The 27,155-nt window shown below is 40.6% G+C and overlaps 1 protein-coding gene across 1 annotated transcript in view; it reads right to left on the bottom strand.

Moving 5' to 3' along the window:
* TRABD2B (TraB domain containing 2B) overlaps positions 1-27,155 on the bottom strand; it is a 454,791-nt gene that overhangs the window by 419,232 nt on the left and 8,404 nt on the right. Inside the window, exon 2 of the mRNA XM_073593582.1 lies at positions 25,413-25,973. Coding sequence (XP_073449683.1) covers positions 25,413-25,973 — 561 coding nt within the window. The remainder of the gene's footprint in view (positions 1-25,412; positions 25,974-27,155) is intronic.

The raw sequence follows: 27,155 nt of genomic DNA, 5'->3' as shown, positions 1-27,155 counted from the left end.
AGAAGCGGATTTGTTATATCTAATTAAGGTTGAGGAATCAATCTAAAATGTTACAATTAAAAAAAGATAAAAGAAATGTAAATAAATACAGTGGAACCTCGGTTTGCGAGTAATGCAGTTAACGAGCATTTCGCAAACTGAGCACTGTATTTCTAAAAATTCTAACTCGGTTTGCGAGTGTTGTCTCGCAAAACGAGCGGGATTCAGGCCAAAAGCAGTGTGCGGTACCGCTTTTGGCCTGTGGTGGGGGGCGCCGGAGCCGAGCAGAGCCGAAAGTCGCCTTTTCGGCCGTTTCCGAGGCTCTCCGGCGCCCCCCGCCTCTAGCCGCATGCGGTATTGCAGTCCACTGAAGTCAATGCGGAACTAATTATTTTAGTTTCCATTGACTTCAATGGGAAAACATGCTTTGATATGCGAGTACATTGGATTACGAGCATACTCCTGGAACGGACTATGCTCGTAATCCGAGGTTTCACTTTATTAGGGTATGTTACTAGTTTTTGTATATTTGCCTGGATAGATACTTTAAAAACCTATTGAACTTTAACTTTGCTAAATAAATTGAAAATAAAAGGTGTTTAAAGTATTACAGTTCATTTTATATAGAAAGCAGACACAGCTTGAGTAGAAAAGCCTGTCCACTGCCAGCTTGGTGCAGAGGATGACCCTTGCTCTCTGTATGGAAGCAGTGGTCTCTCTGTGTTGCTGTCCAACACATCCCCTGCTGAGTTAGCGCTAGAGTCCTCCATTCATCAAAGAACATGCCCCCTATTTATTGGGGAGCGCTTCCTGTTGTGTCTCAAGAAAAGAGAGTGAAGGGAAATCTCCCCAATGGGACACAGAAAGCAAAAACTAAACTGACATGGGGAAAAGGGGGGGGGGTAAACCCTTCTCAGCTTGAACTAAAATTATTCAATTCAATTTAATAAAAGTAGTTTTTGCTGTACATATGTTTTAAAAAATCTAAGATTTCACCATCCCTTTATTTAATGTGGCCGTTTGGAACTCAGATATGTTTTCTAAATATTTAGTATCGAAAACTAATGTAAAACAGTATTATATTCAAGAGAGATGACAAGTCCCCCCCCATTAGAGAGAATTTTCTTTAACCACAGCTATGCCTTATAATAAAAGAGAAAATAATATAATCTTAAAAATAACAACAATCTTGTCTTCCAGAGTGGATGGAGCCTCACCTCTGCCTATAGGATATATACACTGACATGTGTCTGACGTATGGTCTGTTTCATGCTCTGTGATGTTTATTTCCAAGTTTTATGACTCAACTCCGAACTCCAATACTCAAACTATAAACAGATTGCAAAAACTTCTAAACCATTTTAATGATGTACAGTTGTCTGCAGAATGTAGCATGTATAGGGCGATCTTTTTTGCTATCTAAACAACCTATTAGCTGTATTAGATTATCTTTAAAGTTAACTTATGCAAAAAATGTGTACCAAAAAAAATGGCGCCTTGTGGGGATGAGAAAAGAAGAACCCCCTTTGTTGGGACTTTATGGGCAACAGCCACACGTAAATAGATTAGAAAATGTATTTTTTGTATGTACATGAAGTCATTTGATCATGAAATGATCTTTGGTTTAAAAAGACATATCAAAACATATTATAAAAAAGCACAAAAAAGATGGTTTGCATGACATAAAAAAAGTGTTACTCTCCGGTACAAAGTGATCTCCGGTATCCGACGTGTTTCTGGTTCAAGCACCTTCATCAGGGGTATTTGATAAGAGTATATACAATCATAGTTTTGTCTTACATGCAAAATGTTCCATCATGCAACTAAAACAGAGAAATGAGGCACTGTCAGCGGGGGTACCGATAGGTACCCACCAGGAGCACCCGGAAGTGTTAGAAAGAAAAGCTTGCCTATTTTCATTTGCCTAGTGATCACAGGGAATCATATGTAGCAGATTTCCAACTGCAAGGTCTGTAGATATGGGGGGTTGATGCTATCCAAAGCTGCAATATGGCTTCTTATCCAGGTATAGCACCCTCATTTAATATTGGACCTCCATATGTGAAGGAAGAAACGTCCATCCAAGCTTCACCCCGCTCTGCAGTACTCCCGCGCATGGAGGTCCAATATTAAAATGAAGGGAGTTCTTCTTTTCTAATTACATTGGGGATGTGGCAACAACACACTTGTCTGACACAAGTCAAGTTGCCTTGTGGGGATGAGAACATATAAACAAACAGCTGCCCCCTTTAAAGTGAACGAATCACTGGAACTGTGCAAAATTATAAAATAAAGAATAAGGCGCTATACATGTTCATATAAAAAAACTGCAACAAAGAAAACACTGCATCAGACTCAAATGTGCACATTAATTAGAAAATAAGCATAAAGTCCATAAGTGAATAAATCCCAACACCAAAACGGAATATTCTGAGCTAAAACTTCTAAAACTTCTAGATCTAAGGGGGATAAGATGGGGACCCTTATGTAAGGGGGGACTCCCATATGAAGGGGGGGGGTGTTGGTTTGTTTTACTGAAGTCCTTTCTCTTTAGTTTTGAATCAAATTATGCTAATTCTAAAAAAGAACAAGTAAAATGTATTATTTCATTGATTATTCCCAGGAATACAGTATTTGTAATATATACAATCTGGCCCTCATACTGAAAAGTTTGCAGACCCCTGCCCTAGGGGATAATCTACCAAAGAATAATACTTTCTATGGTCCTATAGTCTTCCTCCTTGCCTTTTCTGGTTGTAGCGACTAGTCCCCCAAAGCCTCTGTTCTTGGCGGTCTTTGATTGGTCATGCCGCTGCCCCTCCTGTGACATCATCACATGCAATGCAGAACAACAGGCCAACACTGGTCCTGCAGTGCAATGATGAGAAGGAAACCATGTTTACATGGAGAGAAGAGGATTGGAACGCCAGCTGTAACAGGATCACAGGTCATGGCAAGTAATAATCTGTAGACAAAATGAGCATGATATTCTTCATGTAGAGGGGTGGGGGCACAACTTATTTTTCCTACTAGTGTAGAATTTTATTTTAATTCTGAAAAGCTACAATGAAGAAGTCTATAGGAATCCGGTATGAGTCTTGGCCAGGGATAAATCTCAGCAATCTTCCTGTCTTGACAGAAGTGACACTCTGGGATTATCACCCCATCTCCGGCACTTTTCCTTTATAATCCGCCAGCCATTGCTCTAACAGCACAATATAAATGACAGCTGTAACGACCTGGGAATGAAAACCATGTGCCTAGTGATTTCCTCGCTTTATAGATCTTCACAAGTCCCATTCTGACAGAGTTACAAGACGATAGGGTGAAATGAACTTGTGTGAGGGTTGTCAATTATGTTTTCTTACACTCATGCTGAGAACTTCGGGGCACTATAATTTTGGTTTGAGATAAAAAAATAATAAAGCATAAAAAGCATATACAGCTCACATGAACCAATCAAATGTTTTCTTTTATTTTCAGCTCTCACTTGAAAAATGTCAAATGAATTCTGATTAGCTGTGTAACAACAAGCTTCTGCCTATCACACAAAGCTGAATGCCACAATTTGAAACCCAACTCGGGGCTGGACAAATAAATTAAGCTTCCTGCCCGCCAGTTATTGTATTGGTAACCAGTCCCCTTGAAGCCGCTTCTCTTGTCTGATCATGTCACTTGCTCCCTTTTCAGATGGCATCAAATACAATGCAAGACCAGCAGTAGAGGGCACATCCACATCTTGGGGCAGGAACGAAAAAAACAAGAACACCAAGAAATAAAGTAAGCATTCCTCTCTGATGCATCCCCATCTAGACTTTCTAAACATTGAGTATGCGGTGTTGGTAGGTACAACTATATTGCTTAAAGTGGTGTTCCGGCCGAAATTATACTTTTTAAATAAAAATACCCCTATAATACACAAGCTTAATGTATTCTAGTAAAGTTAGTCTGTAAACTAAGGTCTGTTTTGTTAGTTTATAGCAGTAGTTTGTTTATTTACAAACTTACAGCAGGCCGTGGCCATCTTAAGTGTGGGCATCTGAAGCCAGACTGTATTTCTTCCTGGATCTCATCCTTGCAGATCTTGCACATTCTCAGTGCAGCACAAACAGTGTAATAGGTTTCAGGTCAGGTTTTCATAGCAACGGCAGTTTCAGAGGAAGTTGCCGCCCCTTCCCAGAAGGCATTGCAAACAGGAAATGATGCGATGGGCCCTGGCCAGGGAGGATGAAGTGAAAAATGACTACAGCAGATATACAGTATGTGCTGAGAAAAAAAATAAAAAAATATCCAATTTGTTTACAGTGCACAGTTTAGTGAGGGATGCTGAAGAGTTGTAAAAGTGGGTGGAACTCCACTTTAAGTGGAGTACAGAAAAGTTAGATCACCAAACTGGTTATGGTGAATGGCCAGGGTGTCTGAATCATGAAACTGGCTGAACACAGTTATGGATCCTTTGGCAGAGGATATATGTATTTCAGTTGTATGGATAGCACTCTGTCATGCCAGGAATTCAGCTTTAAAGCTCCAGGAACTTTGAAAATTCTCCCTTGCTTATTTAGTCTAGGAAAGTCCTCCTCTCCCCCAGCAGACGGTGCTCCCCCATGCAGTGGACTGTCCCACAGCATCATCATGTCAAAAGCAGGACTACGGACTCTGCATTGGTCTTGATAACATCAGTACCTTAGACTGAAGGAGCAATGGGGAGAAGACGCTGATGGGACTGGTCCAGCAGCACAGAGGAGTGGAGGATCAGGTAAGTAGGTCTTCTACTATGTCCCCTAGACCTAAACAAGCATTTGACCCAGGGGTGTCCAACCCTTTGACCTTCCTGGGCCACATTGGAAGATAAGGAATTTTCTTGGGCCACACATAAAATACACTAACATTAGGATAACTGATGAGTAGAGAAAGCTGGGCAGATCACAAGTTAATGATCATGGATATAGATAATGTACTTATCTAGGTAATAAAACATAATTTTTTTGTATTTTTTTAATTATAAAGATAAAAGAAGGCAACATTAAACTAGGGTCATATTTGACAGTGTTTTTGATAAACTAACGCATTAATCAGGTTCAATGCAATTCTCAATGAATTTTCAAGGTGCTCATCAGATATTTTGGTTCTAATGTTGCCCTTCGTGTGCTTCATCTTTGAAAATAGTTGGTGCACATAGTGCTGGAGGCAGAGAGAAAGCACAGCCTGCACCTTCTCCCAGCTCTCTCCTCCTGTGCTGACTTGCCACTCCCGGATTCTAGTTGACAGTTGGCATTGTTGTCACTACTTTCTGCCTTAGCAGTGGGGACAGAAGAAACACTAATTGGCCAGAGTCTCCGGGTGAGATCCAGAGAGTTCCTAGCTATGCTAACAGAAAGCTCAGGAGGCAAGTGTGGCTTTTAGAACATTTTAGCTTCCTCTCCTATTCCGAAGACCTTTCCTATTTCAGCAGAGGCATTTAATCCACTGACTGGTACAGTTTATTCTCCTGCTGACCCCGGCTACCCCCAGACTGCCGATACATTTGTTCACAATCCACACATGGGAAGATTATTGCTCAACTGCACTTAAGGCATTTGCATTGTGATAACATTATTTGAAAATGTTCCAGAAACTAGCACAGGCATTCTAAGTTGGCATAAAAAATTATGCCTTGTAAATGTTGGTGAGTATTAAAATAAAAAAATAAACCGTAATTATAAAGAGGGGTACATTTCTCTTGAACCCACACGGACTTGAATCCGTCCTGGAGTAAAGTAAGGTCAGGAACACATTAATGGTGCCAGAGTCAGCTTAAAATGTTATATTTAATTACACCGAGGACTCACAGAATGGATGGCTGCCATAAGTAAATTACTTTGGCTAGGAAACTGATAAAACTGAAAATATTATGCAAGGAAATTCATTTTGTTGGAGGTGAACTGAAAGGAATACTGAAGTGCAGCAAAAGGCTGTCATATGATGTGACACGTTTTTGCTTCATTAAAAGAAAAATGATACTAAGAGCAGTTAAAAAAAAAAAAAAAAAAAATATATATATATATATATATATATATATATATATATATATATATATATATATATATTTTTATATTAATAAAATGGCTGTTATGATCTAGTTAAGGTCAGCCATAAAAAAAAATGGTCAAGGCTCACTTGGCCAAGTCATACATTCCAGAGAAAAGCCAAGACCCCAATAAACCCTGAAATATGGTGTGTTCTCATGACGCCTGCCTATGATTTGCGGTCATAAGGTCACCTCTGTAAAAGTTGACAAAGGTTATGTAGCATATGCATATGTGGATTCTTTCAAGTCTGCTGGATGAAAAGGCCCTGATGTAAAATCTAGGATAGAACAAAATGGAAGCCTTATCTGAACAGCCAATTGAATTTTGCTAGTACAGTCAAAAAAGAATGTGAGCGTAGTCATTTGGCTGTTAAGGGCAACTTCAGATTTTCAAGAATGCACCAAGGTCATTTGAATTTATTTACTCAAGGCAAATATACTGTTCACATTGCAATGGATGGTGCACTGTGCAAGGGAAAATTCATAGGAGCTTTTCCTTGCACATGATTGGGTATTCTTTGTAAAGTACAATTTCACCATATTCACTAAGCTCTGGGTAAAATTCTCTTGCAAAGTGCAACTTATGCAGGCCATACACGGAGCAAATTTCTTCCCATGGTCGCAGGAAAAATATTTGCTTGATTCCCCCATCAGCACAGACAGTGTTAACAGGGGAATCTCTTCCACTAAACCATTGAAGACTGTGATTATTCTTTGCGATAATCGCATATAAAATCCTGCAGGCCCATGTTAATTGATCAATCAACTTTGTAAATTCAGCCTCACCATACATGGTTCGAATCTCGGCCAGCTCCTGCTGAACTGACGGAGATTTGAACCATCTATGGCTGGTTTTACCATGGAATGTGAACAGCATATTCACTTTTATTAAACCAACCCCATCTTGACAATGGTCAACAACTTTCTCTTTTTGCAATAATTACATTATCTGCTATCATGACTAAAAAAAAAAAAAGAAAAAAAAGAACATTAGCCAAAACCTTTTATTTTGTTTTGGATAAAATGGGGAAGGGTTAAATCATTTTCTGAATTTCATTGTTGCCTATGTCCCTGTGCTTCCTGTGATGTTACCATGTGAAAAGAATCTCTCCAAAGAGTATGAAATGCTTGACCAACACTGGAGTTGACTAACTCAACTGAAGATTGGGTCAGTTGCAGCCAAGAATGAGAATTATGAGACACCCTAATTTGTTGCGTAGAACCAACTTTAAGCTGGCAGTCAGTGTTTGCAATTTCATGCTTCTGTTGTGATCATCAGGCCTCTAGAGCTCAAAGACGCTCAGTTACATACAGAGAAATTTTCGCAAGTTGACCAGATCTAAAGTATCATGCTTGCTGCTGTAACCATCAGATGTAAATCCCAGTAGGTGCCAATCTGTAGCCACCCTTAAAGATGATAAGTATGTTTTCTTTCAAGCTGATATAGAATCTCTTGCTCATTTTGTTAAGCGAATGGGCTAACAAAAAGTAACTCCTGGTCCACAATATCTAACAGTCCAGTTCTCTTCTCTCCAGTGCTGGAATGTCTCATGTCTTCACATACAATGCAGGACTTGCAGTCCTGTCATAATAATGGGACATAGCCAGTGGTCCACCGTTGACCATGATGATGCAGGAGGGAGGGGGCAAGACCAGTCAGAAACTGGCAATAAACGTGACTTTGAGGGACCAGTCAGCACAAAGGGAACCAGAGAGAAGGAAGACCATGGAACCTTAGATTATGGTAAGTAATACTTTGTGTTATACCAACTCCAAGATAAAACAAGCTAATTATAAGATCCTTCAATCCTTCATCTACTGAGGGACATATTTTATTATTTTCTCACTTCCTGGATTTAGGATTTAAACTCTCAGTCCACAGTTATACTGTCTCAGTTCATGTTCTCTTACATGTTTCGTATTCTCCATAATTATTAATTCCTCCATTATTTTTTTTTATGTATTATGGGTACTTCTTTAGCGCTGCCAGTTTACGCAGCGCTTTACATATATATTGTACATTCACATCAGTCCCTGCCCTCAAGGAGCTTACAATCTAAGGTCCCTAAGTCACATACACATACTAGGGCCAATTTAGATCAAAACCAATTAACCTACCAGCATGTCTTTGGAGTGTGGGAGAAAACCCATGTAGGTACAGGGAGAACATACAAACTCCAGGCAGGTAATGCCGTGGTTTGGATTGGAACTGACGACCCTAGTGCTCCTAGACGGAAGTGATAACCACTTCATATATAACTAATGAAAACTCAACAGGAAGAGTGGGATCCCCACACTGGGTGTACAGAACCAGGATCCCGATGCAGAGATCTCACCAACATAGCTCCTGAGAGATTAAAAGCAGACCTTCACTCTTGAAATTGAATTTACCTCCCTGCGTCCCCTATGCTCTCTTGTGTAAAAAAGATGTTTTATTTTTCTATACATTTTTATACCCTGGCCTTTCCCCCGCCGCCATTCCCACCCAGGTGAGAATGATGTGTCCTTGCTCCTACAACATCCTGGAATATCCCTGTTGCATATTTCAGGGGCTACAAATGCAGGGATACACAGCAGACAGTAGGCAGACCTGGTGGCGCATCTTCAGGGGCAAGCTGCAAGAACCTGGAAGAGACAGATGGCTCCAGATGACATCAGAGTAGAAGATGGCAATGTAGTAGCCGGGCTGTGGCAGCGAAGCAGCAGGTCTTAGTAGACCATAGATTTCCCAGGCAGGTGAGTATGAGTTGAGGACAACTACTCTGCGTAATAGGTAGGATGGGTTAAAAAAAAGGGGTATGGGGGAAAGAGGGGTGGTGGTTTGAAGATCACCTTTAAACCTCTGAAATATCGGTTCAGGGTGTATGCACTTGATGTATCTTCAGTTTCAATAAGCTTTTGTTCAACATGACAGCAAGCACACTTTCAGCCAAGTAGGTTGTTCACACATAATCAAGGTGCAATACAATGGTGGTGCAGTAGATTGGTGCCATAACCATAATCCATGTTCACAATACTCTCCAGCAAAAAATCTCAAAAAATATCTTGACTGTGCTATAACACCCAACTAGAAAAGTAAAGATTTAGGAAAAGTGAAAGAAAGGAAGAGGGGCCGACATTGAAGGTACAGTAGGCAGTGGTGGAAGGTGGGGCGAGGGTTGGGGGAATCTACAAGGGGGTAGAAGTGGGTCACTCTTTAACCAGGCAAAGTCGCCTAACTAGCTTGATAAAGCAGTCACAGATGATTAAGAGCGAATGGTCTAGATCAGTGATGGCGAACCTTGGCACCCCAGATGTTTTGGAACTACATTTCCCATGATGCTCATGCACTCTGCAGAGTAGTTAAGCATCATGGGAAATGTAGTTCCAAAACATCTGGGGTGCCAAGGTTCGCCATCACTGGTCTAGATAAATAATGTTCAAGCAAGGGGTTCCAAGCTCTGCCAAATTGATGTAATTTGTCCTTTCAGGTCGTTTTCATTCAAGAGATCTATGCATTTTATTCTTCACCTGTGTTACCAGGTGGATGAGGACCACCAAGCTTTGGCTAGAGCTTGCTTGGCCAGCATAAAAAGAAAAATAAGGAGGCAAAACTGGGTATTTGTAAAGTGCTTAGCCTTCAAATATAGGACAACTTCCTTGTGATCATTTGGAATACCTTTAACTATGAGAGTGCTGACCATCTGGGACCTGATGTATCTTTATACATACCAGTATCAGATATGGTCAGCCAAACAAGGTAATATAAAAAGCTAATGAATCAATCACATCGTGGGGGAGTTTCGATGAATGATAACAGTACTATACTTCCTCGGTGGAGCTGCAGGGGGTTAGGATGGTAAGGATAAAGCCATTGTTCCTGTCCCTTTTATCGAGTACAATTAACACTCTGGTAATCCTATCAATGTTGTAATCACAGCTAAAATGTCCTGGGGTGTGATTAGTGAAATCAGAGATGAGAAATGAGGACAAATGATAAGCTTTATTATGTCCATTAGCTACAAGTCTTCCCCGAGCTCAGAGCTTGGTCTTGCTTCACCAGTATAAGCATTATCCTGGTGAAGCTTATGAGAGTGTTCCTAAGCATATCCCTATTAGCATATCCAATGTATATCCTGAGGGAGCTGGCTTGGAAGTTGTGACATTGCAACTGGCAGAATATGGTGGGATATTTCATTTCATATATCAAATTACCATGTTAGTTTGTTTTAGCCGCAGAATCATCTCACTGATCATGAAGTTATCTCTCACACACCAGCAAGAACAGTACTGCTTATCGTTAAGTGATGCTTATAATTCAAGAGGATAACTACAAGACAGAGCTGCAAATATCATGTTCTGTATTTCACCTTGAATCTCCTTCTCCTTACAGCTCAGTTTCTCTGGCTGTCATGCTGAACCTCTGGCTTTAACACATTCTTAGTCACTGGCTGGGAAAATAGGAAAGTCAGAGAAAATAGGAAAGTCCTTATCTGCTTACTTCCAGGTCAATGACTGATAGGTTTGTAATTAAAATTCCCATAGCAATTCGTCCAATTAAAGTGTATGTACATTTGTTCTATGCGAAATTGATTTCATTGATTTAAAATGCTAAATACCACACTTGGCCACTAGATAGTGCTAATTTTTTTAGGAAATGCCTATGATATGTTGTACCATCTAGTGGCCAAATGTGGTATTTTTTACATTTTAAATCAATGTGAAAAACATTCAACTAGAACAGGAAACAGCTTAATAACATTTGTTTTTCTGTGAAATTCGCATATAATTAAGGTACATGCACGTTCACTGGGTGAATGAATCACAATGCAAATTTGTTTTACGTATACACATATACAAAGTATTAAAGAATAAGGCGTCAGCATTACAGCCACTAGCATTTTTAAAAAGTAAAAGCAATCTGCATATTTCTGTCATGACAGGTTGTCTTTAACATTATAAACATTATCACAGTGGTGAGTTTTCACTTTTGAATTGTTTAAAAAAACAAGCTAATATCCCCCTTTAAAGCTAAAGTTTGTGGAAGATTTTTATTGCATAGTTCATTTATTCCAGCCTGGATCAATAAAATTATGCATATCTCAGACCTGAGCGATCACTACGGAAGGCAACAGTCACCACAGTAGTCACTGTTACTACAGAGATTGCAATCTTCTGGGTCCTGTGCTGTTGTTCTGCATAGTAACCACAGGGGGTCGCTTGCTTGGCACCATTCACAGAACACCTCCAATTTTTTTTAAATGAATAGAAGGGGGAGATTAAAGTGATTGTAAAGGATCGTTTTTTTTTTTTTTTAAATAACAAACATATCATACTTACCTCCACTGTGCAGCTCATTTTGCACAGAGTGGCCCCAAACATCCTCTTCTGGGGTCACCCAGCAGCTCTCGCGGCTCCTCCTGCATCAGATACCCCCCTAAAAGAAGCGCTCTCCTGAGGGGGTTACCTTGCGGGCACACTCCCGAGTCCAGCATTTGCATCCATAGACACAGAATGCCGGACTCAGCCCCCCCCCCCCCCCCCGGGCACGCGTCAATAGATTTGATTGACAGCAGCCGAAGCCAATGGCTGCGACGCTATCAATCTATCCAATCAAGAGCTGGGACCACGTGGAGAGAGGGACAGTGCGTCCCTGCCGACGAGATGAAGGGGCTCAGGTAAGTAAAACGGGGGGCTGGGGGGCCGGTGACTGCCAGGTGTTTTTTCATAGGATGCATTAAGGTGAAAAAACATGAGGGTTTACAACCCCTTTAACTAAAACTGTTGAACACAGAATCTGGTGCAGCTGTGCATAATAAATAATCATAATACATAATTCTAACTTCAGTGTGCTCAATTAAGCATTGACAATAAAACCTGGAAGCTGATTGGTTTCTATGAACAGCTGCACCAGATTTTGTGTAAATCTCCCCCAAGGCATTTTCTGATTGGATGAAGTGGAGAGGTGGGGAGGTGATGTCATGGTCTCCACTTCGTCCAATCAGAGAATGCCTTTTATTCATTAAAAAAATTTACAAGTCATTCTGTGAATGGTGGCAGTGCCAAGTGAGCGACCCCCTCTGGTTACTACGCAGAAGGGCGGCCACTCTGCACAGGACCTGGAAATCACTGTAGTAGCAGCGGCTACTACAATGACTGTCGCCTTCGCTCAGATATAAAATATGTATACCCACATTAGGCCAAACTAGGGTTAGAGCATCTGTCAAGTCTACATTGCTGCCTGTTTCTTTGCTGGAGATAGTTCTTCACACTTATTTTATTGTTATTACGGGTACTTACCGTATATAGCGCCATCAATTTACACAGCGCTTTACATATATTGTAAATTCACATCAGTCCCTGTCAATCTGTAGCCACCCTTAACCACTTATCTATCGGGCACTTTCACCCCCTTCCTGCCCAAGCCATTTTTCAGCTTTGAGCGCTGTCACACTTTGAATGACAATTGCGCGGTTACAACACTGTAACCATGTGAAATTTGTATCATTTTCTTCACACAAATAGAGCTTTATTTTGGTGGTATTTAATCACTGCTGGGATTTTTATTTTTTTTCCTAAAAAAAAAAAAAAAAGACCGAAAAAGTTTTTCTTAGTATCTGTCAGTAAATTTTGTAAATAAGTAATTTTTCTCCTTCACTGATGTGCGTTGATGAGGCAGCACTGATGGGCACTAATAGGCTGCACTTATGGGCACTGATTAGGTGGCACTGATGAGGAGGCACGAATATTCTGCACTTATGGGCACTGATAGGTGGCACTGATGAGCACTCATAGGCAGCACTGATGAGTGGCACTGGTGGGCATTGATAGGTGGCATTGGTGGGCACTGATAGGTGGCACTGACAGGCCCTGACAGCCGGCACTAGTGGGCACTGATAGGCGGTATGGATTAGCAGAACTGATAGGCGGCACTGATGGGCATCACTGATGGGCATTGATGGGGTTTACTGATGGGCATCACTGATAGGTGGCACTGAAAGCCAGCACTGACAGGCATCACTAATGGGCACTGATTTCTGGCTTTGGTGGGCACTGATTGTGGGCACTGGGCATTGATTGCTGGCACTAGTTGATACTGGTTGGCATGGGTTGCTGGCACTGGTGGCGCTGTAATGTAATCAGGGCACTGATTACATCTCTCACTGTCTCCTGTGAGGAAAGGCCGCTGATCGGCTCTCCTCGCCATACACTCTGTCAGTGTGAGGTGAGGAGAGCTGATTACCGTCACTTCCTTGTTTACATGTGACCGGCTGTGATTGGACACAGCCGTTCACATGATTAAAGAGCCGTGTCAGCGGCTCTTTACAGAGATCGGGGTCACGCCATGTCCTAGCAACACGGCACGACCACAATCGCTGCGTGCCCCCACGGGCGTGCAGGAGCGGCCGTTCGGTGCGCATTCATATGACGTCCACCCAGAACGAGAGCCGAACCGCCCCGCCGCCAATTGACGGTGGGTGGGCGGCAAGTGGTTAAAGATGATAAGTATGTTTTCTTTCAAACTGATATAGAATCTCTTGCTCATTTTGTCCAGTTCTCTTCTTTCCAATGCTGGAATGTGGTCTCCACTCTTATGTCTTCACATACAATACAGGACTTGCATTTCTGTCATGATAATGTGACATGGCCAATGGTCCTCTGTTGACCATGATGATGCAGGAGGGAGAGGAGGGGGCAAGATCAGTCAGAAGCTGGTAATAAAAGTGACTTTGCGCGACCAAGGTAAAAGAAGCTAATTATCAGATCCTTCATCTTCTGGGGGACATATTTTATTATTTTCTCACTTCCTGGATTTAGGATTTAAAGTCTCAGTCCACCTATAAAGTTATACTGTCTCAGTTCCTGTTCTCCTGCATGTTTTGTGTTCTCCATAATAATAAATTCCTCAGTTATTTTTTTTATTTTTTACGGGTACTTATATAGTACTGCCAAATTACGCAGCGCTTTACATAGGTTGGACTTGATGGTCTTGTGTCTTTTTTCAACCTATTGTGCATTCACATCAGTCCCTGCCTTTAAGGAGCTTACAATCTAAGGTCCCTAACTCACATTCATACATACACTTACTAAGGCCAATTTAGTTAGGAGCCAATTGACCTACCAACATGTCTTTGGAGTGTGGGAGGAAACCAGAAAACACACAGGCACAGGGAGAACATGCAGACTCCAGGCAGGTAGTACCGTGGTTGGGATTCGAACCGACAGACAACCCTAGTGCTGCTACACAGAAGTGCTAACCACTTAGCCACTGTGTCTTGACGCCTGCTCAAAAAGGTAGGAAAATCTCACCAATGGGTCAAAGTAAGTTACAAGGACACTACATTTCTGGCAGGATAAAGCCTGTTTTTTTCTGCACACTGGAAAAAGAAAACCTACTCCTTAAAAGTCTCTTAGAAGAGCCTGCTCACAGTGTGCACCCAGTTGGGGTGACAGGCTCTACCTCCTGTTGAGGTCGTACTCTGTGTTCTTATAAGTAGCTCAAGCAAGAGTAACAATATTACATTAGGTATTTTATACCCACTTTGTATCTTTATTGCGCTGTAAGTAATGCTCTATATTTTACATGTACAATGTGGAACTCAATAAAAATGTATTGTTAAAAAAAAAGAAAACCAATGCAGCCACCACATTTTAGGACTGGTAATCTGCAGTATATAAAAACTTTTGCTCTTGAGATTATGATATCCTTTCAACATTACTCCTTAAAAAAAAATGTTCTGCAGACAGATTGAGTGAAAAAAATGTTCACAGATTACATTTCTATATAGCCAGGTGTACTTGACCTCTCAATCAAAAGTCACCAGGAGAACTAACCATCCAATCCGGAGCAGATATGACAGACCAGTCATTATTATAATTGGCGTGTGTGGCGCACGGTACGCCGTATCCCTTTGATCACCATTACCAACATCCAGACAGAGGGTTTCAAATAACATTGGTTCTCTGCCAGTCGTGTTTTTCTTTGGCTGTGACAGAGTTTGTGACCTTTGCAGAAAATTGTCCTCCTAAATTCTACTCGGATGTACGATTGACACGTTATATATATTTATGTAACTTGATATGATTTTTACGCCCTTCCCCTGACAATATTAGTTCCCAATGAAAAAAAGGGACTTCAATTGAGTTGTGTTTATTTTTCAGCTGCTGGAATATGTTCTCTGAACGCCCCGATTTTCCCTCCCACCTCAACAAAACCACGGAGGGTTACAACATTTTTCTGGTTAGTGTCCTAATGAATTTATTATTTATTTATTACAGGTACTTATATAACACCTATAATTTGCGCAGCGCTTTACATGCTGTATATATTGTACATTTACATCAGTCCCTACCCTCAAGGAGCTTACAATTTAAGGTAACTCACATACCCATACTAAGGCCACTTTCGACAGGAGCCAATGAACCTGCCAGCAAGTCTTTGGAGTGTGGGAGGAAACTGGAGTACCCGGAGGAAACCCACGCAGGCACAGGGAGAACATGCTGACTCCATGCAGGTAGTGCCATGGTTGGGATTCGAACCAACAACCCTAGTAATTCCGCTAGAGCATGTATCCTAGGTAATTAGCATAGATAGGATGCTCCATCGTGGTTGGATCGCTTTGGTGTTGGAGGATGGAGGGCATTTTATCCAAATTATATGATAAAGAAGAATCATGGTTCTAGTGGAATGACTATACAGGGTCAATTGAATACCGGGAGATCTTGCCGGTGAGTGATCCAAACCGTGATTGTTAATTTGTAAGGGCTATCAAACAGGGCTAGCATGTGGTTGACCAGGTGAGAGGAGGGCAGGCAGTGCCGGGACAAGGTCATCTAGAGCCCAGGGCGAACCCCTTCCTGGTTTATAACATATAGTATAAAAACAAAAAAGGTAGTTGGAAAATGCCTTCATTTGAAGTTGATAAAGTGGGACATTCCATTGTAATGTTGATTATTGTATATCTATGATGCAAATTTCTGTAGGTTTATTATCTTATTAGTTACTATGTACTTTCCTGTTGTCTTCCTAAATAAAAAATAAAATTAACAATAAATTAATAATTAACCCTTAACTTTAACCTTTACCCCTTAAAAAATAAAATAATAATACATAACTAAACACCCTAACCATAACACAAAATAAATGATGATTATTATTATTATTATTATTAATAATGTATTTTTTTGTTTGAGTTTGGGTGTTTATTGTTATTTTATTATTAATAATAATAATAATAATAATAGTGTATTTAATATTTTTTTAAGGTTAGCGGTTAATTATTTATTAATGTATAATTACATATTATTAATTTATTTTACTTATTTATGATGATTTTTAGTTATTTGTGTATTTATTTTACATTTATTTATTCAGAAATTATTACTTTTTTATTTTTTACATTTTTTATTTGAGCAGAAAATCTCGCAATGGAGCGTTTCTATTCATTCCTATGGGAATGAAAATGCACCAAAAACGCCCAAATCTGCCCGATTTGAGCGACAAAAAAAAGCTCCAGAACTAGTATGAGCTTCAGGCGATTTGAAATGGAGATGTGAACCGTCTCCATAGAGAATCATTGATTTCTTTTCCCCCTCCAGCGTTTTGGAGCGTTTTGGAGCTTCAAGCTCCAAAATGCTCAGATGTGAATGGAGCCAAAAAACAAACTAGCAATAATCGCATGTATAATCCGACAGGTTGGTTGTACCCAAGTTGATTGATTGATCAACTTGAACTTGGGTACTTTCATCCTGCCCATACATGGTTCGGTCAGTCTATGACTGACTTTAGGGCCCATTCACACTATTGCATTTTAAAGGGTTAGTTCACCCTTACCAAAAAACTGCTTGTGCAGGTAAAGGGTGTCTGTAAATAAACACAGATTGTGCAGCTCTGACTAAAGTTAGATAATGCTCTTACTATAGAAGTAGGCCATTTACATACCTTCGGAAGCCTGGGCGAAAAACTCCCAGAGATGGCATCATCCCATGCTGCTAGGATGTTGCTAAGACACTCCCAGATGTCACTGCTCACCCATTGGAGGAGCGAGCTCTCCTACGCCTGCTTGAGCGTGAAATACTTTTTTTACAAACAAACACAAGCTTTCCCAGCACACTTACCAGCCAGCCTGCAAAACAACCAATTTGATTGTTTTGCAGGCTGACTAATAAGTGTGCTGGGAAATCTTTTGTCTGTTTGTGATGTGCATTACCCTTCCAAGTGCACCTTGCTGCAAAGACCAGTTATAGGTTTTGTGGTTGTCACTTTTTTGTGTTGTTAAATGACTTTTTTGGTGGCTTTTTTCCATAGTAAAGTCCGTGGTTATGTGGTTTTAGACCAGGACACGAGCTGTGGGACTGAACATTGGTCCTGAAGCCCCTCTGCAGAAACCATAAGGCTCCATTCACACCTAGGAGACTTAAATCGCTGGTAGAATTGCCACAATTCTGCCCGCGATTCTAGAATCACGATAAAATGCAGGATGTGTTTGCGATGCCATTACTTTGCGTTATGTCAAGTTGCAATTTCTGCAAACTGCAACGTGTGACGTTGTTGCCCAAAAGAAGCCCCTGCTTTATTTTGAGCGACAAGCTTTGCGTTTTGCAAAATTGCCGCAATTTATCATGCGACAATCGTGGAAATAAAAATCACACTGCGTTTAGGGTACCATTGAGAAATAATGGCATTGGAAATGCGTCCTGCGTTTCGCCACGAAATCCGCCTGCAATTCAAATCGCCTAGGTGTGAATGGAGCCTAAAGCCTCATACACACGATTAGATTGTTGGCCAACAAAACCGTGGAGTTTTGTCCGAAGGGCGTTGGCCCAAACTTGTCTTGTATACACGCGGCACACAATTGTCGGGCAACAAATACGAACGTAGTGACCATGGTTTTTCAGCTCTTTAACGCCACCCTTTGGGCTCCTTCTGCTAATTTCGTGTTAGTAGAAGTTTGGTGAGTGTTGATTCGCACTTTTCATTTTGTGCTTTTCATTTCGTGCTTTTCACTTCGTTTCTGAACAGCCGTTCATCAACCAGACATGTTGGGGAATCGGAGGAGATAACATGTTATTTATTATTGGCTTTGGAGTTATTGCTTTGACATTATTTTTTTGGTTTGAATAATAATGATTTGATTTGGTATATTTTCTATATTTTTGGATGCATAGAATGCACTTTTTGGTTAAGTTATATTGGCAGATAACATGTCTAATTTTTTTTTTTAATGCACAATAAAAAAATAGTGTAGAATAATACTTGGCTATGTGTTTTACTTCAAATGACAGTTTGGGAGTAGGTAGTTACATTTAAAAAAATACAATGTAAAACTGACAAGGGACACCAACATAGTTGTATATTTGATCTTAAAAACTACGGATAATAGTGTTGTGGTAACTTTCACAAATAATAAAAAAAAAAAAAAAAAACATAATAATATTATTCTTGATATCACTAGAACAAAAAAAAAGCCTTTGACAATTTGTTTGCAATAACTCCATCAGTATCACCAGCAAAGCAGCTTCATTATTATCCCATTAAAGAAGAAGAGAATTGTGCGCTGTATTTGGAGATTTCATAATTTGCCACGTCACAAATGTTAATTCTCCATTACGAACGCTGGTTTACAAGACCGACCGCTTCTGGCTCGTCCTTGCTTCCGAGCATGTGTGTTTGTACTTTGGACTTTTGTCCGACAGACTTGTGTACACACGCTTGGAAAATCCGACAACACACATTTGTCTGCGGAAAATTTTAAAACCTGCCATCCAACATTTGTCCGCGGAAAATCCGACAATTGTCCGATGGAGCGTACACACGGTCGGATTTTCCGTCAACAGCCTACCATCACACATTTCCCGTCAGAAAATCCGATCGTGTGTGTGAGGCTTAAGACCAATGCTGCGGCTCCCTCCACCATGACTGGCTACCAAAGAAAGCCCAGAGCACTGGCCTTTTGCAAGCAAAGTTTTTCATTTTATCACCACATTTTTAAAACGGGATTAAACCCAAAAATTTTAATTCTTTATTTTATTCCAAATTAGGCTTTTTTTCTGCCATAGATATTTGGTAATTGTTCTTGTCCACCAGTCTTCCTTCAGGAGGGTGACAACGCTGCAGGGCCTGCATTGAATTCCTTGCAGCGTTGTCACCCTCAGCTCGCTATGCACACTACCGGTCAGATCTGGCCATTTAAATGAAGACCTGTGATGACTTTACTGGGCAAAGAAGAGGACCCCATAACTTGTTGGGGCAGGTAAGTTAAAAAGAAAAAAAAGATTGGTATTTACCAGGAAGGGGGGTGCTGCCGGGAATAAAAAAAAAAGGTTGACCAGAGAGAGACTTTAATGGATTGTGGCTGTCAGGGAAAGTCATGTTGCTATTTTTGTCAGGGCTGGTTTAAGCCAAAAACAGAATAATGACATCTTCTGTGTATTTTGCGCGGCGTTGGCGTGTTTGCAGTCTGTCGGCTTGTGACAGGGAATTTGTAAACTTGTCTCTGCGCACGCATTGTTGTTGCTTCCCAGATGTATATAGTAGATGCTGCGTGCTGAGACTGTATATAAACAGACAAGCCACACAGAACAGTTTACTAAATATACATACCATGGTAAGACGTTCATACCAGGGTCTTGGGAAACATTATGAGGATGTGTCAATGACCCAGCGCTGAACTGCGTCAAAGAAGGCGAACATGAGATACTTTGTACACCAATATATACAAAAAGAAATTATTACTTACTGGGGTGGGAAAGATGGAACACCTTTCAGTGTACTGTATACCATGCTAACCTAACCATGCCCTTCTTCTACCCCCAGTCATAATTCCTATGGCTTCATTAAGAAATGAAACACTGGCTTTCAGCACTGTCGCACTTTGAATGACTATTGCGCGGTCATGCAACACTATACCCATATGGAATTTTTACCTTTATTTTTTACAGATAAAGCTTTTTTTGGTGCTATTTAATCACCACTGGGTTTTTTATTATTTGCTAAACAATGAAAAGAGACCAAAAAATGTTGAAAAAAAAACATTTTTTTTTTGTTTCTCTTCTAACATTTTGCAAATAAGTAATTTTTATTCTTCACTGATGTGCGGTGATGAGGCTTTATTAACTGGCATTATTAGGCTGCACTGATGGGAACTGATAGGCTGCACTTATGGACACTGATGAGGCTTCACTGATGGGCAATGAGGAGGTGGACCTAATGGGCACTGATAAGCTGCAATGATGGGCACTGGTGGGCACTGATAAGCTGCACTGATGGGCACTGATGAGGAGGCACTAATAAGGTGGCACTGATGGGAACTGGTGGGAACTGATAAGCTGCACTGATAGGCACTGATGAGGAGGCACTGATAAGACGGCACTGACAGGCAGCACTGAAGGGCACTGATAGGCGGTGTTCTATCAGAAAGCCGCTACCCATCAGATAATGCAACTGAAGTGGCGTTCTGTTGCGGCCATCTTGGTACACCCGCACTCGTCCGCAGTAAGCCTACAGTCAGAAGGCGGCAAGCAGACAGCTTTTTACACCCACCGAAATCTTGCGTTTCACACTTATTTTTACCCGTAAACTCTGCTTATGTAGTGAAATACAGGATTTGGAAGTCCGTGACGCTGTTTTGATGTTCAATTTTAAAAGTAGGGGCAAGCCTGCTGATCTCACAGGTTTGTTAATCTGACAGATCACCACTGCTTTGAAAATTGAACATCAAAACAGTCAGACGGATTTCAAAATCCTGTATTTCACTATATAAGTTGAATTTACTGGTAAAAATAAGTGTGAAATGCAAGACTTTGATGGGTGTAAAAGATGTCCGCTTGCCACCTTCTGACTGTAGGCTTACTGCGGACGAGTGCGGGTGTACCAAGATGGCCACGACGGAACGTCACTTCAGTTGCATTATTTGATGGTTAGCGGCTTTCTGACAGAACAGGCAGCACTGATGGACACTGATATGCTGCACTAATGGACACTGATGGGGCTGCACTGATCATCTGGGCCCATCATGCCTAGGGCAGCCCATTCACTTGAATGTTAGGTACTTTAAATTGTTCAAAGTAAAGCAAGCAGCATAGGTGTGAGCAGCCTATTGCATTAGGGTGTGCACCCCAAACCTCAAACACATATGCATGTGTGTGCTTGTGTATATATACACGACAGTGTCAGTAGGGCAGTGGACGGTGTCAGTAGTTTTTATTTCTATTATTTTTTTTGATCATTTTATTTTAATTTTTTTTAATTTAACCATTTTTTAGGAGTCCCGTTAGGGGGGCTTTAGAAAAAAATATCACCATACTGCACCACACAGGTTGATTAGGGTGTGCCCAGACACACCTGGCACACCCTGTGCGCATGCCTATGGCAAGCAGGAAGTCAATGATAGGCAAAAACAGATGCATCCCTTGTTAAATGTGTTTTGGTAAAATAATCATGGTTTATAAGTACAGTGAAAAGTATTTATATGAATACTGTAAAAATACTGTAAAAACATGAAACAGTTAATCAGTTAAAAAGAATATAAACTTTAGTAAATGAATACATAAACAAAAGAAAAAAAAAAAACAAGCATAAAAAAAGCATTTAAAGAAAACCTAAACCCCAAAAATAAAAAAATGTAAATTCACACCACCTAATGTCCAATTGACTGGATCAGCTGTGGGTATAGGATTGGGTATATGGGACTGTTTGATATGATTTTTTATTTATTTATTTTTATGGTTGAACTAGATGGACTTGTGTCTTTTTTTTCAATCTGACTAACTATGCAAAATAAAGAAAAACGCACATACATATTTTATATTGATTATCTTTAGATAAAACAACATATGAAAAGTTAACTGATCTGATTAATTTTATTCTTTGTGTGTCATTTCATCGTTACAATGTTTCAACCTGTATTTTATTTTTTATTTCACGTACAATTGCTAAATGACTCTTAATTGATATATTATAATTGTTTTTTTCTATTGATCATTCAATAAAAATCTTTAAACAAAGTAAAAAAAAAAAAAAGAATCAGGGAGGAAATATCCCTGCTTGTGCCAACAATGTTTCTCATAGAGTTCTTTTCTGCCTGTGGTCGGCTCTAAACCCAAACACAAATGATCTGATACTGTCCCATGAAAAGCAGAAACCAGGATGATTGTATAGAGACAAATTATATTAAAAAAAAAGCAAAACTCAAACAATTCAACAATACCTTCAAAGGAATGAACATGATATTGCGACTTTTATCACCTGCCTATGTAACATTATCAACACGGTCTGCATAGTTAATAGGCTTTGTTTAGATAACCCCTGCAGAGAGAGGAAGGGGGTACAATGCTAGATTATTTCCCACTTTCAAAAAGTATCAATGAAACAAGCCTTCTGTTAGTGAGAATTCCCATTCATGCATGATGATAAAATCCAGATTGTTGAAAAGCGTATGTATTGTGTCACTCGTGATAAGGTCAAGGCTGGGCGTTGCTGTCTCATTCTGTGACATTGCCCATGTGTCCACATAGAACCACCCAGAACCTTACTATATGGGTGCCTTTAATTTGGGATTTGACACCAACAGCATAACTAAAGCAGATCCTGTGAACGCTACAGAGCTTAAACTGGCCATATGGACAAATTAAATCATTTAGCAGTAACAAGTCACCTGTTCTGTGCTTTGGATATTGTTTAAATATAAAGTGTATGAAAACCTCAGCAATGATTGGTCATTTAATTATACCATTAAAAGCATTTTGTTATATCCATTTGAAAAATGCAAAAAAAAAAATGGCTGCTGATCCTGCCAGAAATTTTATCAGCTAATAACATCATGTGCTCTATGCTTGTGGTGAACTCTTATCAGTTAGGCTTGGTTCACACCCATATGTTTTGCAGTGCATTTTTTAGTTTTGCAGAAATGCACTACAGTCCATTTAACATGATTTCCCAAGGGTCACTTTCACATCTATGCGTTTTGAACCAGTGCACTTTTTAGAAAGGGTCAGGGGATTTTTTGGCTGCAGTTGGTTGCGTTTTAGGTGCCATAGACATCAATGGAAATGCAGAAGCAAAGCATTAAAATGCAGTACTTGAGTTTTTGCTGGTTTCTCCTGCATGACAACAGACACCTCCCAAAAACGTGAAACACATCAAATACATGTGTCAAAAAAAAAATAAAAAATGCACCGGGAAAGTACATCAACCACAACCCCCATAGGTGTGAACATAGCCTTAGCTCAGCCATTCTAAACTAGGGTTCTTCAAGAGGTTCCTTGTGCTGTCGCTGATTGAGCTTCCATCTGATGGTGTCTGCATAGTTCTAAGGCCAACACCATTGGATTGACACCAACTGGCATTCAGACCATGAGCACCACTGTAAGGAGGGATTCTTCCCACTGACCACCAATGGAAGGTGGCATTTTTCCCACTGACCCTGCCAAAAAAATGGTTTTAGCAGTGGTTCCCCTTAGACCTGAAATTTATTTCAAGGAGTTAAAATGTTGGGAGAAGCTGAATTAGATTGTTCCCAGTTTGGGAACTGGGAAAATAGTATTTTTGGTCTTACGGCACAAAAAATAAGGCACCTAAATTGGTCCATAAGTAGAATCATATCTGTTGGTATACAAGATGATCATCGGTGATCTGGCAAGGATCTTTATGGCCATGAATAGCAGTGGACAGCCCCAAGAGCACAGGTGACCAGTTTAATTCTGGGTTGGATTTTGGAATCTAGTTCTGATATGATAAAACTGGACGTGTCTACTCCTCACTTCCAACTGGTTAACAAACACAGATATACCATACAAGCATACTAATTGTAGACTATGAAAAGGCTTTTTTTTTTTTTTTAGAAAGAGTAAGGAGGGTTTTTTTATTGCTGTCTGTGGGAAGATTCAGCTCTTTGTTATTCCTGGTCACCATTCTCACCAACACACAAAATGAGAGGAAATTTAAAAATTTGCAGTTGTCAAAAGAGCAAGAGGTGAGGGTAAATCCTCCAATAGGAACACCTCTTTCTACGGTTAAATCTTTTCAGTATGTAGACATTTCTCCTCATTTCCTGTTGCGTCTCCAGGGTAAGACGTAAAGGGAACTCTCCCCAGGGGGATCATAACAAGTTTAAAATAACTTAATATGGGATTTACCTAGGGATGCATTGATACCAGCTTTTAAGACTGAGTAGGAGTACCGATAATTTTTCTCAAGTACTTGCCGATACCAATTACTGATACCTATTTTTAGTGTCATATAACAGATTTTTTAAGGCTCGGTCACACCATACATGCATAAAAACTGATGATGAAGACTTCACTTGCAGAGACATCAGTTTCATATCAGTTTCCATGTGCATGTCAATGAGTTTTTACAGCCTGTTCACATATGTGCGGCCTTTCATCAAAGTGCGATTTGAAAAAGAATTATATCAGTTTTAGTTTAAGAGCATTTCCATGAGTGCAAGTAATTATGCAAATACTTAGTATCGGCACAGATACTGGTATCAGTGCCACTCTAGTTTTAACCCTTCCCTAATCTGTCGGAAACAAAACAATGATAGAGTATTGTACTTTTTTAGCCATCAATCAATACTGAAAGCTTGGAGTTTAAGTAATACCCTTTATTGGTTAACTGAAGTTATTAAAGATTTAGGGACAGGGTGAACAAATGAATAAGTAATTCAGAAGCAAGTCCAGGAGCCAACAGTTTTTTTAGTATCCAGCCCAAAGGATAACTAGAGAACCTCAAAAGTTGGGCAATGGCTCTAATTTTTAAGGAGCATTGGCTACTTCACTCATGGGATTTTCCAGCCTGGCTTTGGGTTACCTTAGATCCCTTCTTCAAGTTTTCTAAAGCCTGAAGAAGGGATCTAAGGCATCTCAAAATTCAAAAACCTGTGTCTTAATTATCTTAAATTGGCTAATAAAGGGTTTCACTTAAGCTGCAAACCTTCTGCATAAAACAGAAACAAAAGAAGTTTGGACTTTGTATATACTTAAATGCAGCTCTTTTGGAAACAATTGTTGGGTAGTTGGATCATGCCCACATCTCCAACCACTAGGTGATGTCTATGACCAATTAAAGACTCAGAAAGGCTTTTGTCTACAGCTAAAATAATTAAGGCATGCATCACACAATGTTCACACTGAACGCTTTAGATGTGAGTGTCCTTTGTTATGATTAAGTGAGAGAGAGAGTTTTAATATGTATTTAGGAGTGTCAAAATATTAAGGCCCTTATGAAAATCAGCATTTAAAAAAGAAATATTTTTCTTGTGGTGTTTAATCTTGCAGCTTGAGCAGGAATCTTCCACATCATTTCACAAATAGGGAAAAATTTTGCTTACAAAACATCCAGAGTTAACTTCAAAAGCAACATTAATAAAGAAATTCTGGGTCCTACCTGGGACAGGTTTAACCTGTTGAGAGGGTGGCATTGCTCCTCCACCCTCTCCACAGCTCCGGTCTTCTTCCTCATCCTGTCTGCTTCTTGGGCTAAGTATAAATCCAAGACAGGTACTCCTCGAGACCTGATGTCTGCTTCCGTTAAAGAGTTTACCATCAGCATCACCCACACAGGTCTCTTCCTTTCCCAGTTCCCAGCAATGGCATTAAACAGATAATCTGCATAAAGACCCTTGCCTCTCTGGTCTGGGGTCATCCAGTGAGGCATCATTAACTTGACATATTCTAAGTGCCTTTTGAGTCTCCGGTAGAGGTCCTTGGGGAGAACGTCCTGCAGGTTCTCCCCTTGCGGGAGCATTTGACAGCTGGCCAGTGCTGAGATGGTATAAGGATCCGTCAGGTCCAGCTCAAAGTACACATTATTGCTCTCCTGAAAGGCTTTTTTGGAGTTCTGGGGTATAAAGTCCCAAACTCTAGTGTACGGTACATGGATGGTTCCAAAGAGATAAGCAGGGGGGTTTCTTTTAACGGTCCACAAGAAGGAATTTAGTTCTTCTTGCTGAAAAGAACAGAGCATGGTTGGTCAGTTTATGGAAAGCCTGCAGCTGCTTTCAAAAATTTAAAATGTAATGAGATGTGACAGACAGATAGATAGATAGATAGATAGATAGATAGATAGATAGATAGATAGATAGATAGATAGATAGATAGATAGATAGATAGATAGATAGATCACTCAGCCGGTCCAGGCTCAGGAAAGATCCCGGCGTTACAGTTGGGATCCACCCAGATGCCTGGGCCGGCAGCTGGAACAGCCTCTCAGCGAACCACTGGGAGATTAAGCAAGCGGCAACCCCTCCACAGCCCAGCGCTTGAATAAACATGCTGGAGGAGCAGAGCAGAGAGCCAGTGACTGACAGTCACTGACTCTCTGCTCAGTGAAAACAGAACTAAGAGATCAGTGGTCTTTGATCCCTCAGTTCTCAGTCTTTGAAGCGGCGGGGGACAGATGCAGTATCCACCTAGGCGAATATAAATATATTTTTTACTGACACTGGAAGGAACTTTTTAAGTCCCTAGAGCTGGCCATACATGGACTGAAATTCATCTGGTTCAGCAGGGACTGTCAGAAATTGGTTACATATGTAGCCACTATGGTTGAACAGAAGCGATCTAGCGATCAACTTCTGTTCAACCACACTGTCAGTATATTTTCACTTGATCAGCACCACAGGCAATAGGCTGCAGTGTTGATCTGTGTATTATGACAATGGAGGAGGTTCCCCACTGTCCAAATACAATGGCACAGCGGGGAGGATTCCTGCATCCACACTGAATGTGTGGATGGGGGAATCAGGTCAGTTTTTTTCCTTCAATCCACTGGTTGAAGGAAACAAACTGACCCATGTATGGCCAGCTTAAGGCTAGATTCACACTGGAGATGAGCTTCTTCAAGTGTTTTTGTAGCATTTTTGTTGTGTGCTTGTATATGCATTTTCAGGTGCATTTAGGCCCCTTGCACACGGGACGGGCTCCATTGGAGTCCACCTGATCAGCAGGGAATCTGTCCACTGATCCCTGCTGAGCAGGCAGATGGCTGTTCCGTGTCCGCCCCACTTATACAGAGCAGACACAGCCCATTCACCTCTATGGGCAGTCTATGAGCTCCATAGAGGAGACTGGAGGGTCCAATCCGGTCCCCCTGAAAAACAGGCAGACCCAATTGGTCCGCTAGTGTGAA

This window comes from Aquarana catesbeiana, linkage group LG07 (assembly GCF_042186555.1).
Source record: "Aquarana catesbeiana isolate 2022-GZ linkage group LG07, ASM4218655v1, whole genome shotgun sequence".
Taxonomy (NCBI): Eukaryota; Metazoa; Chordata; class Amphibia; order Anura; family Ranidae; genus Aquarana; species Aquarana catesbeiana.
Note: the sequence above shows the minus strand (reverse complement) of the source record. Positions and strands in the feature narration are given on the sequence as shown.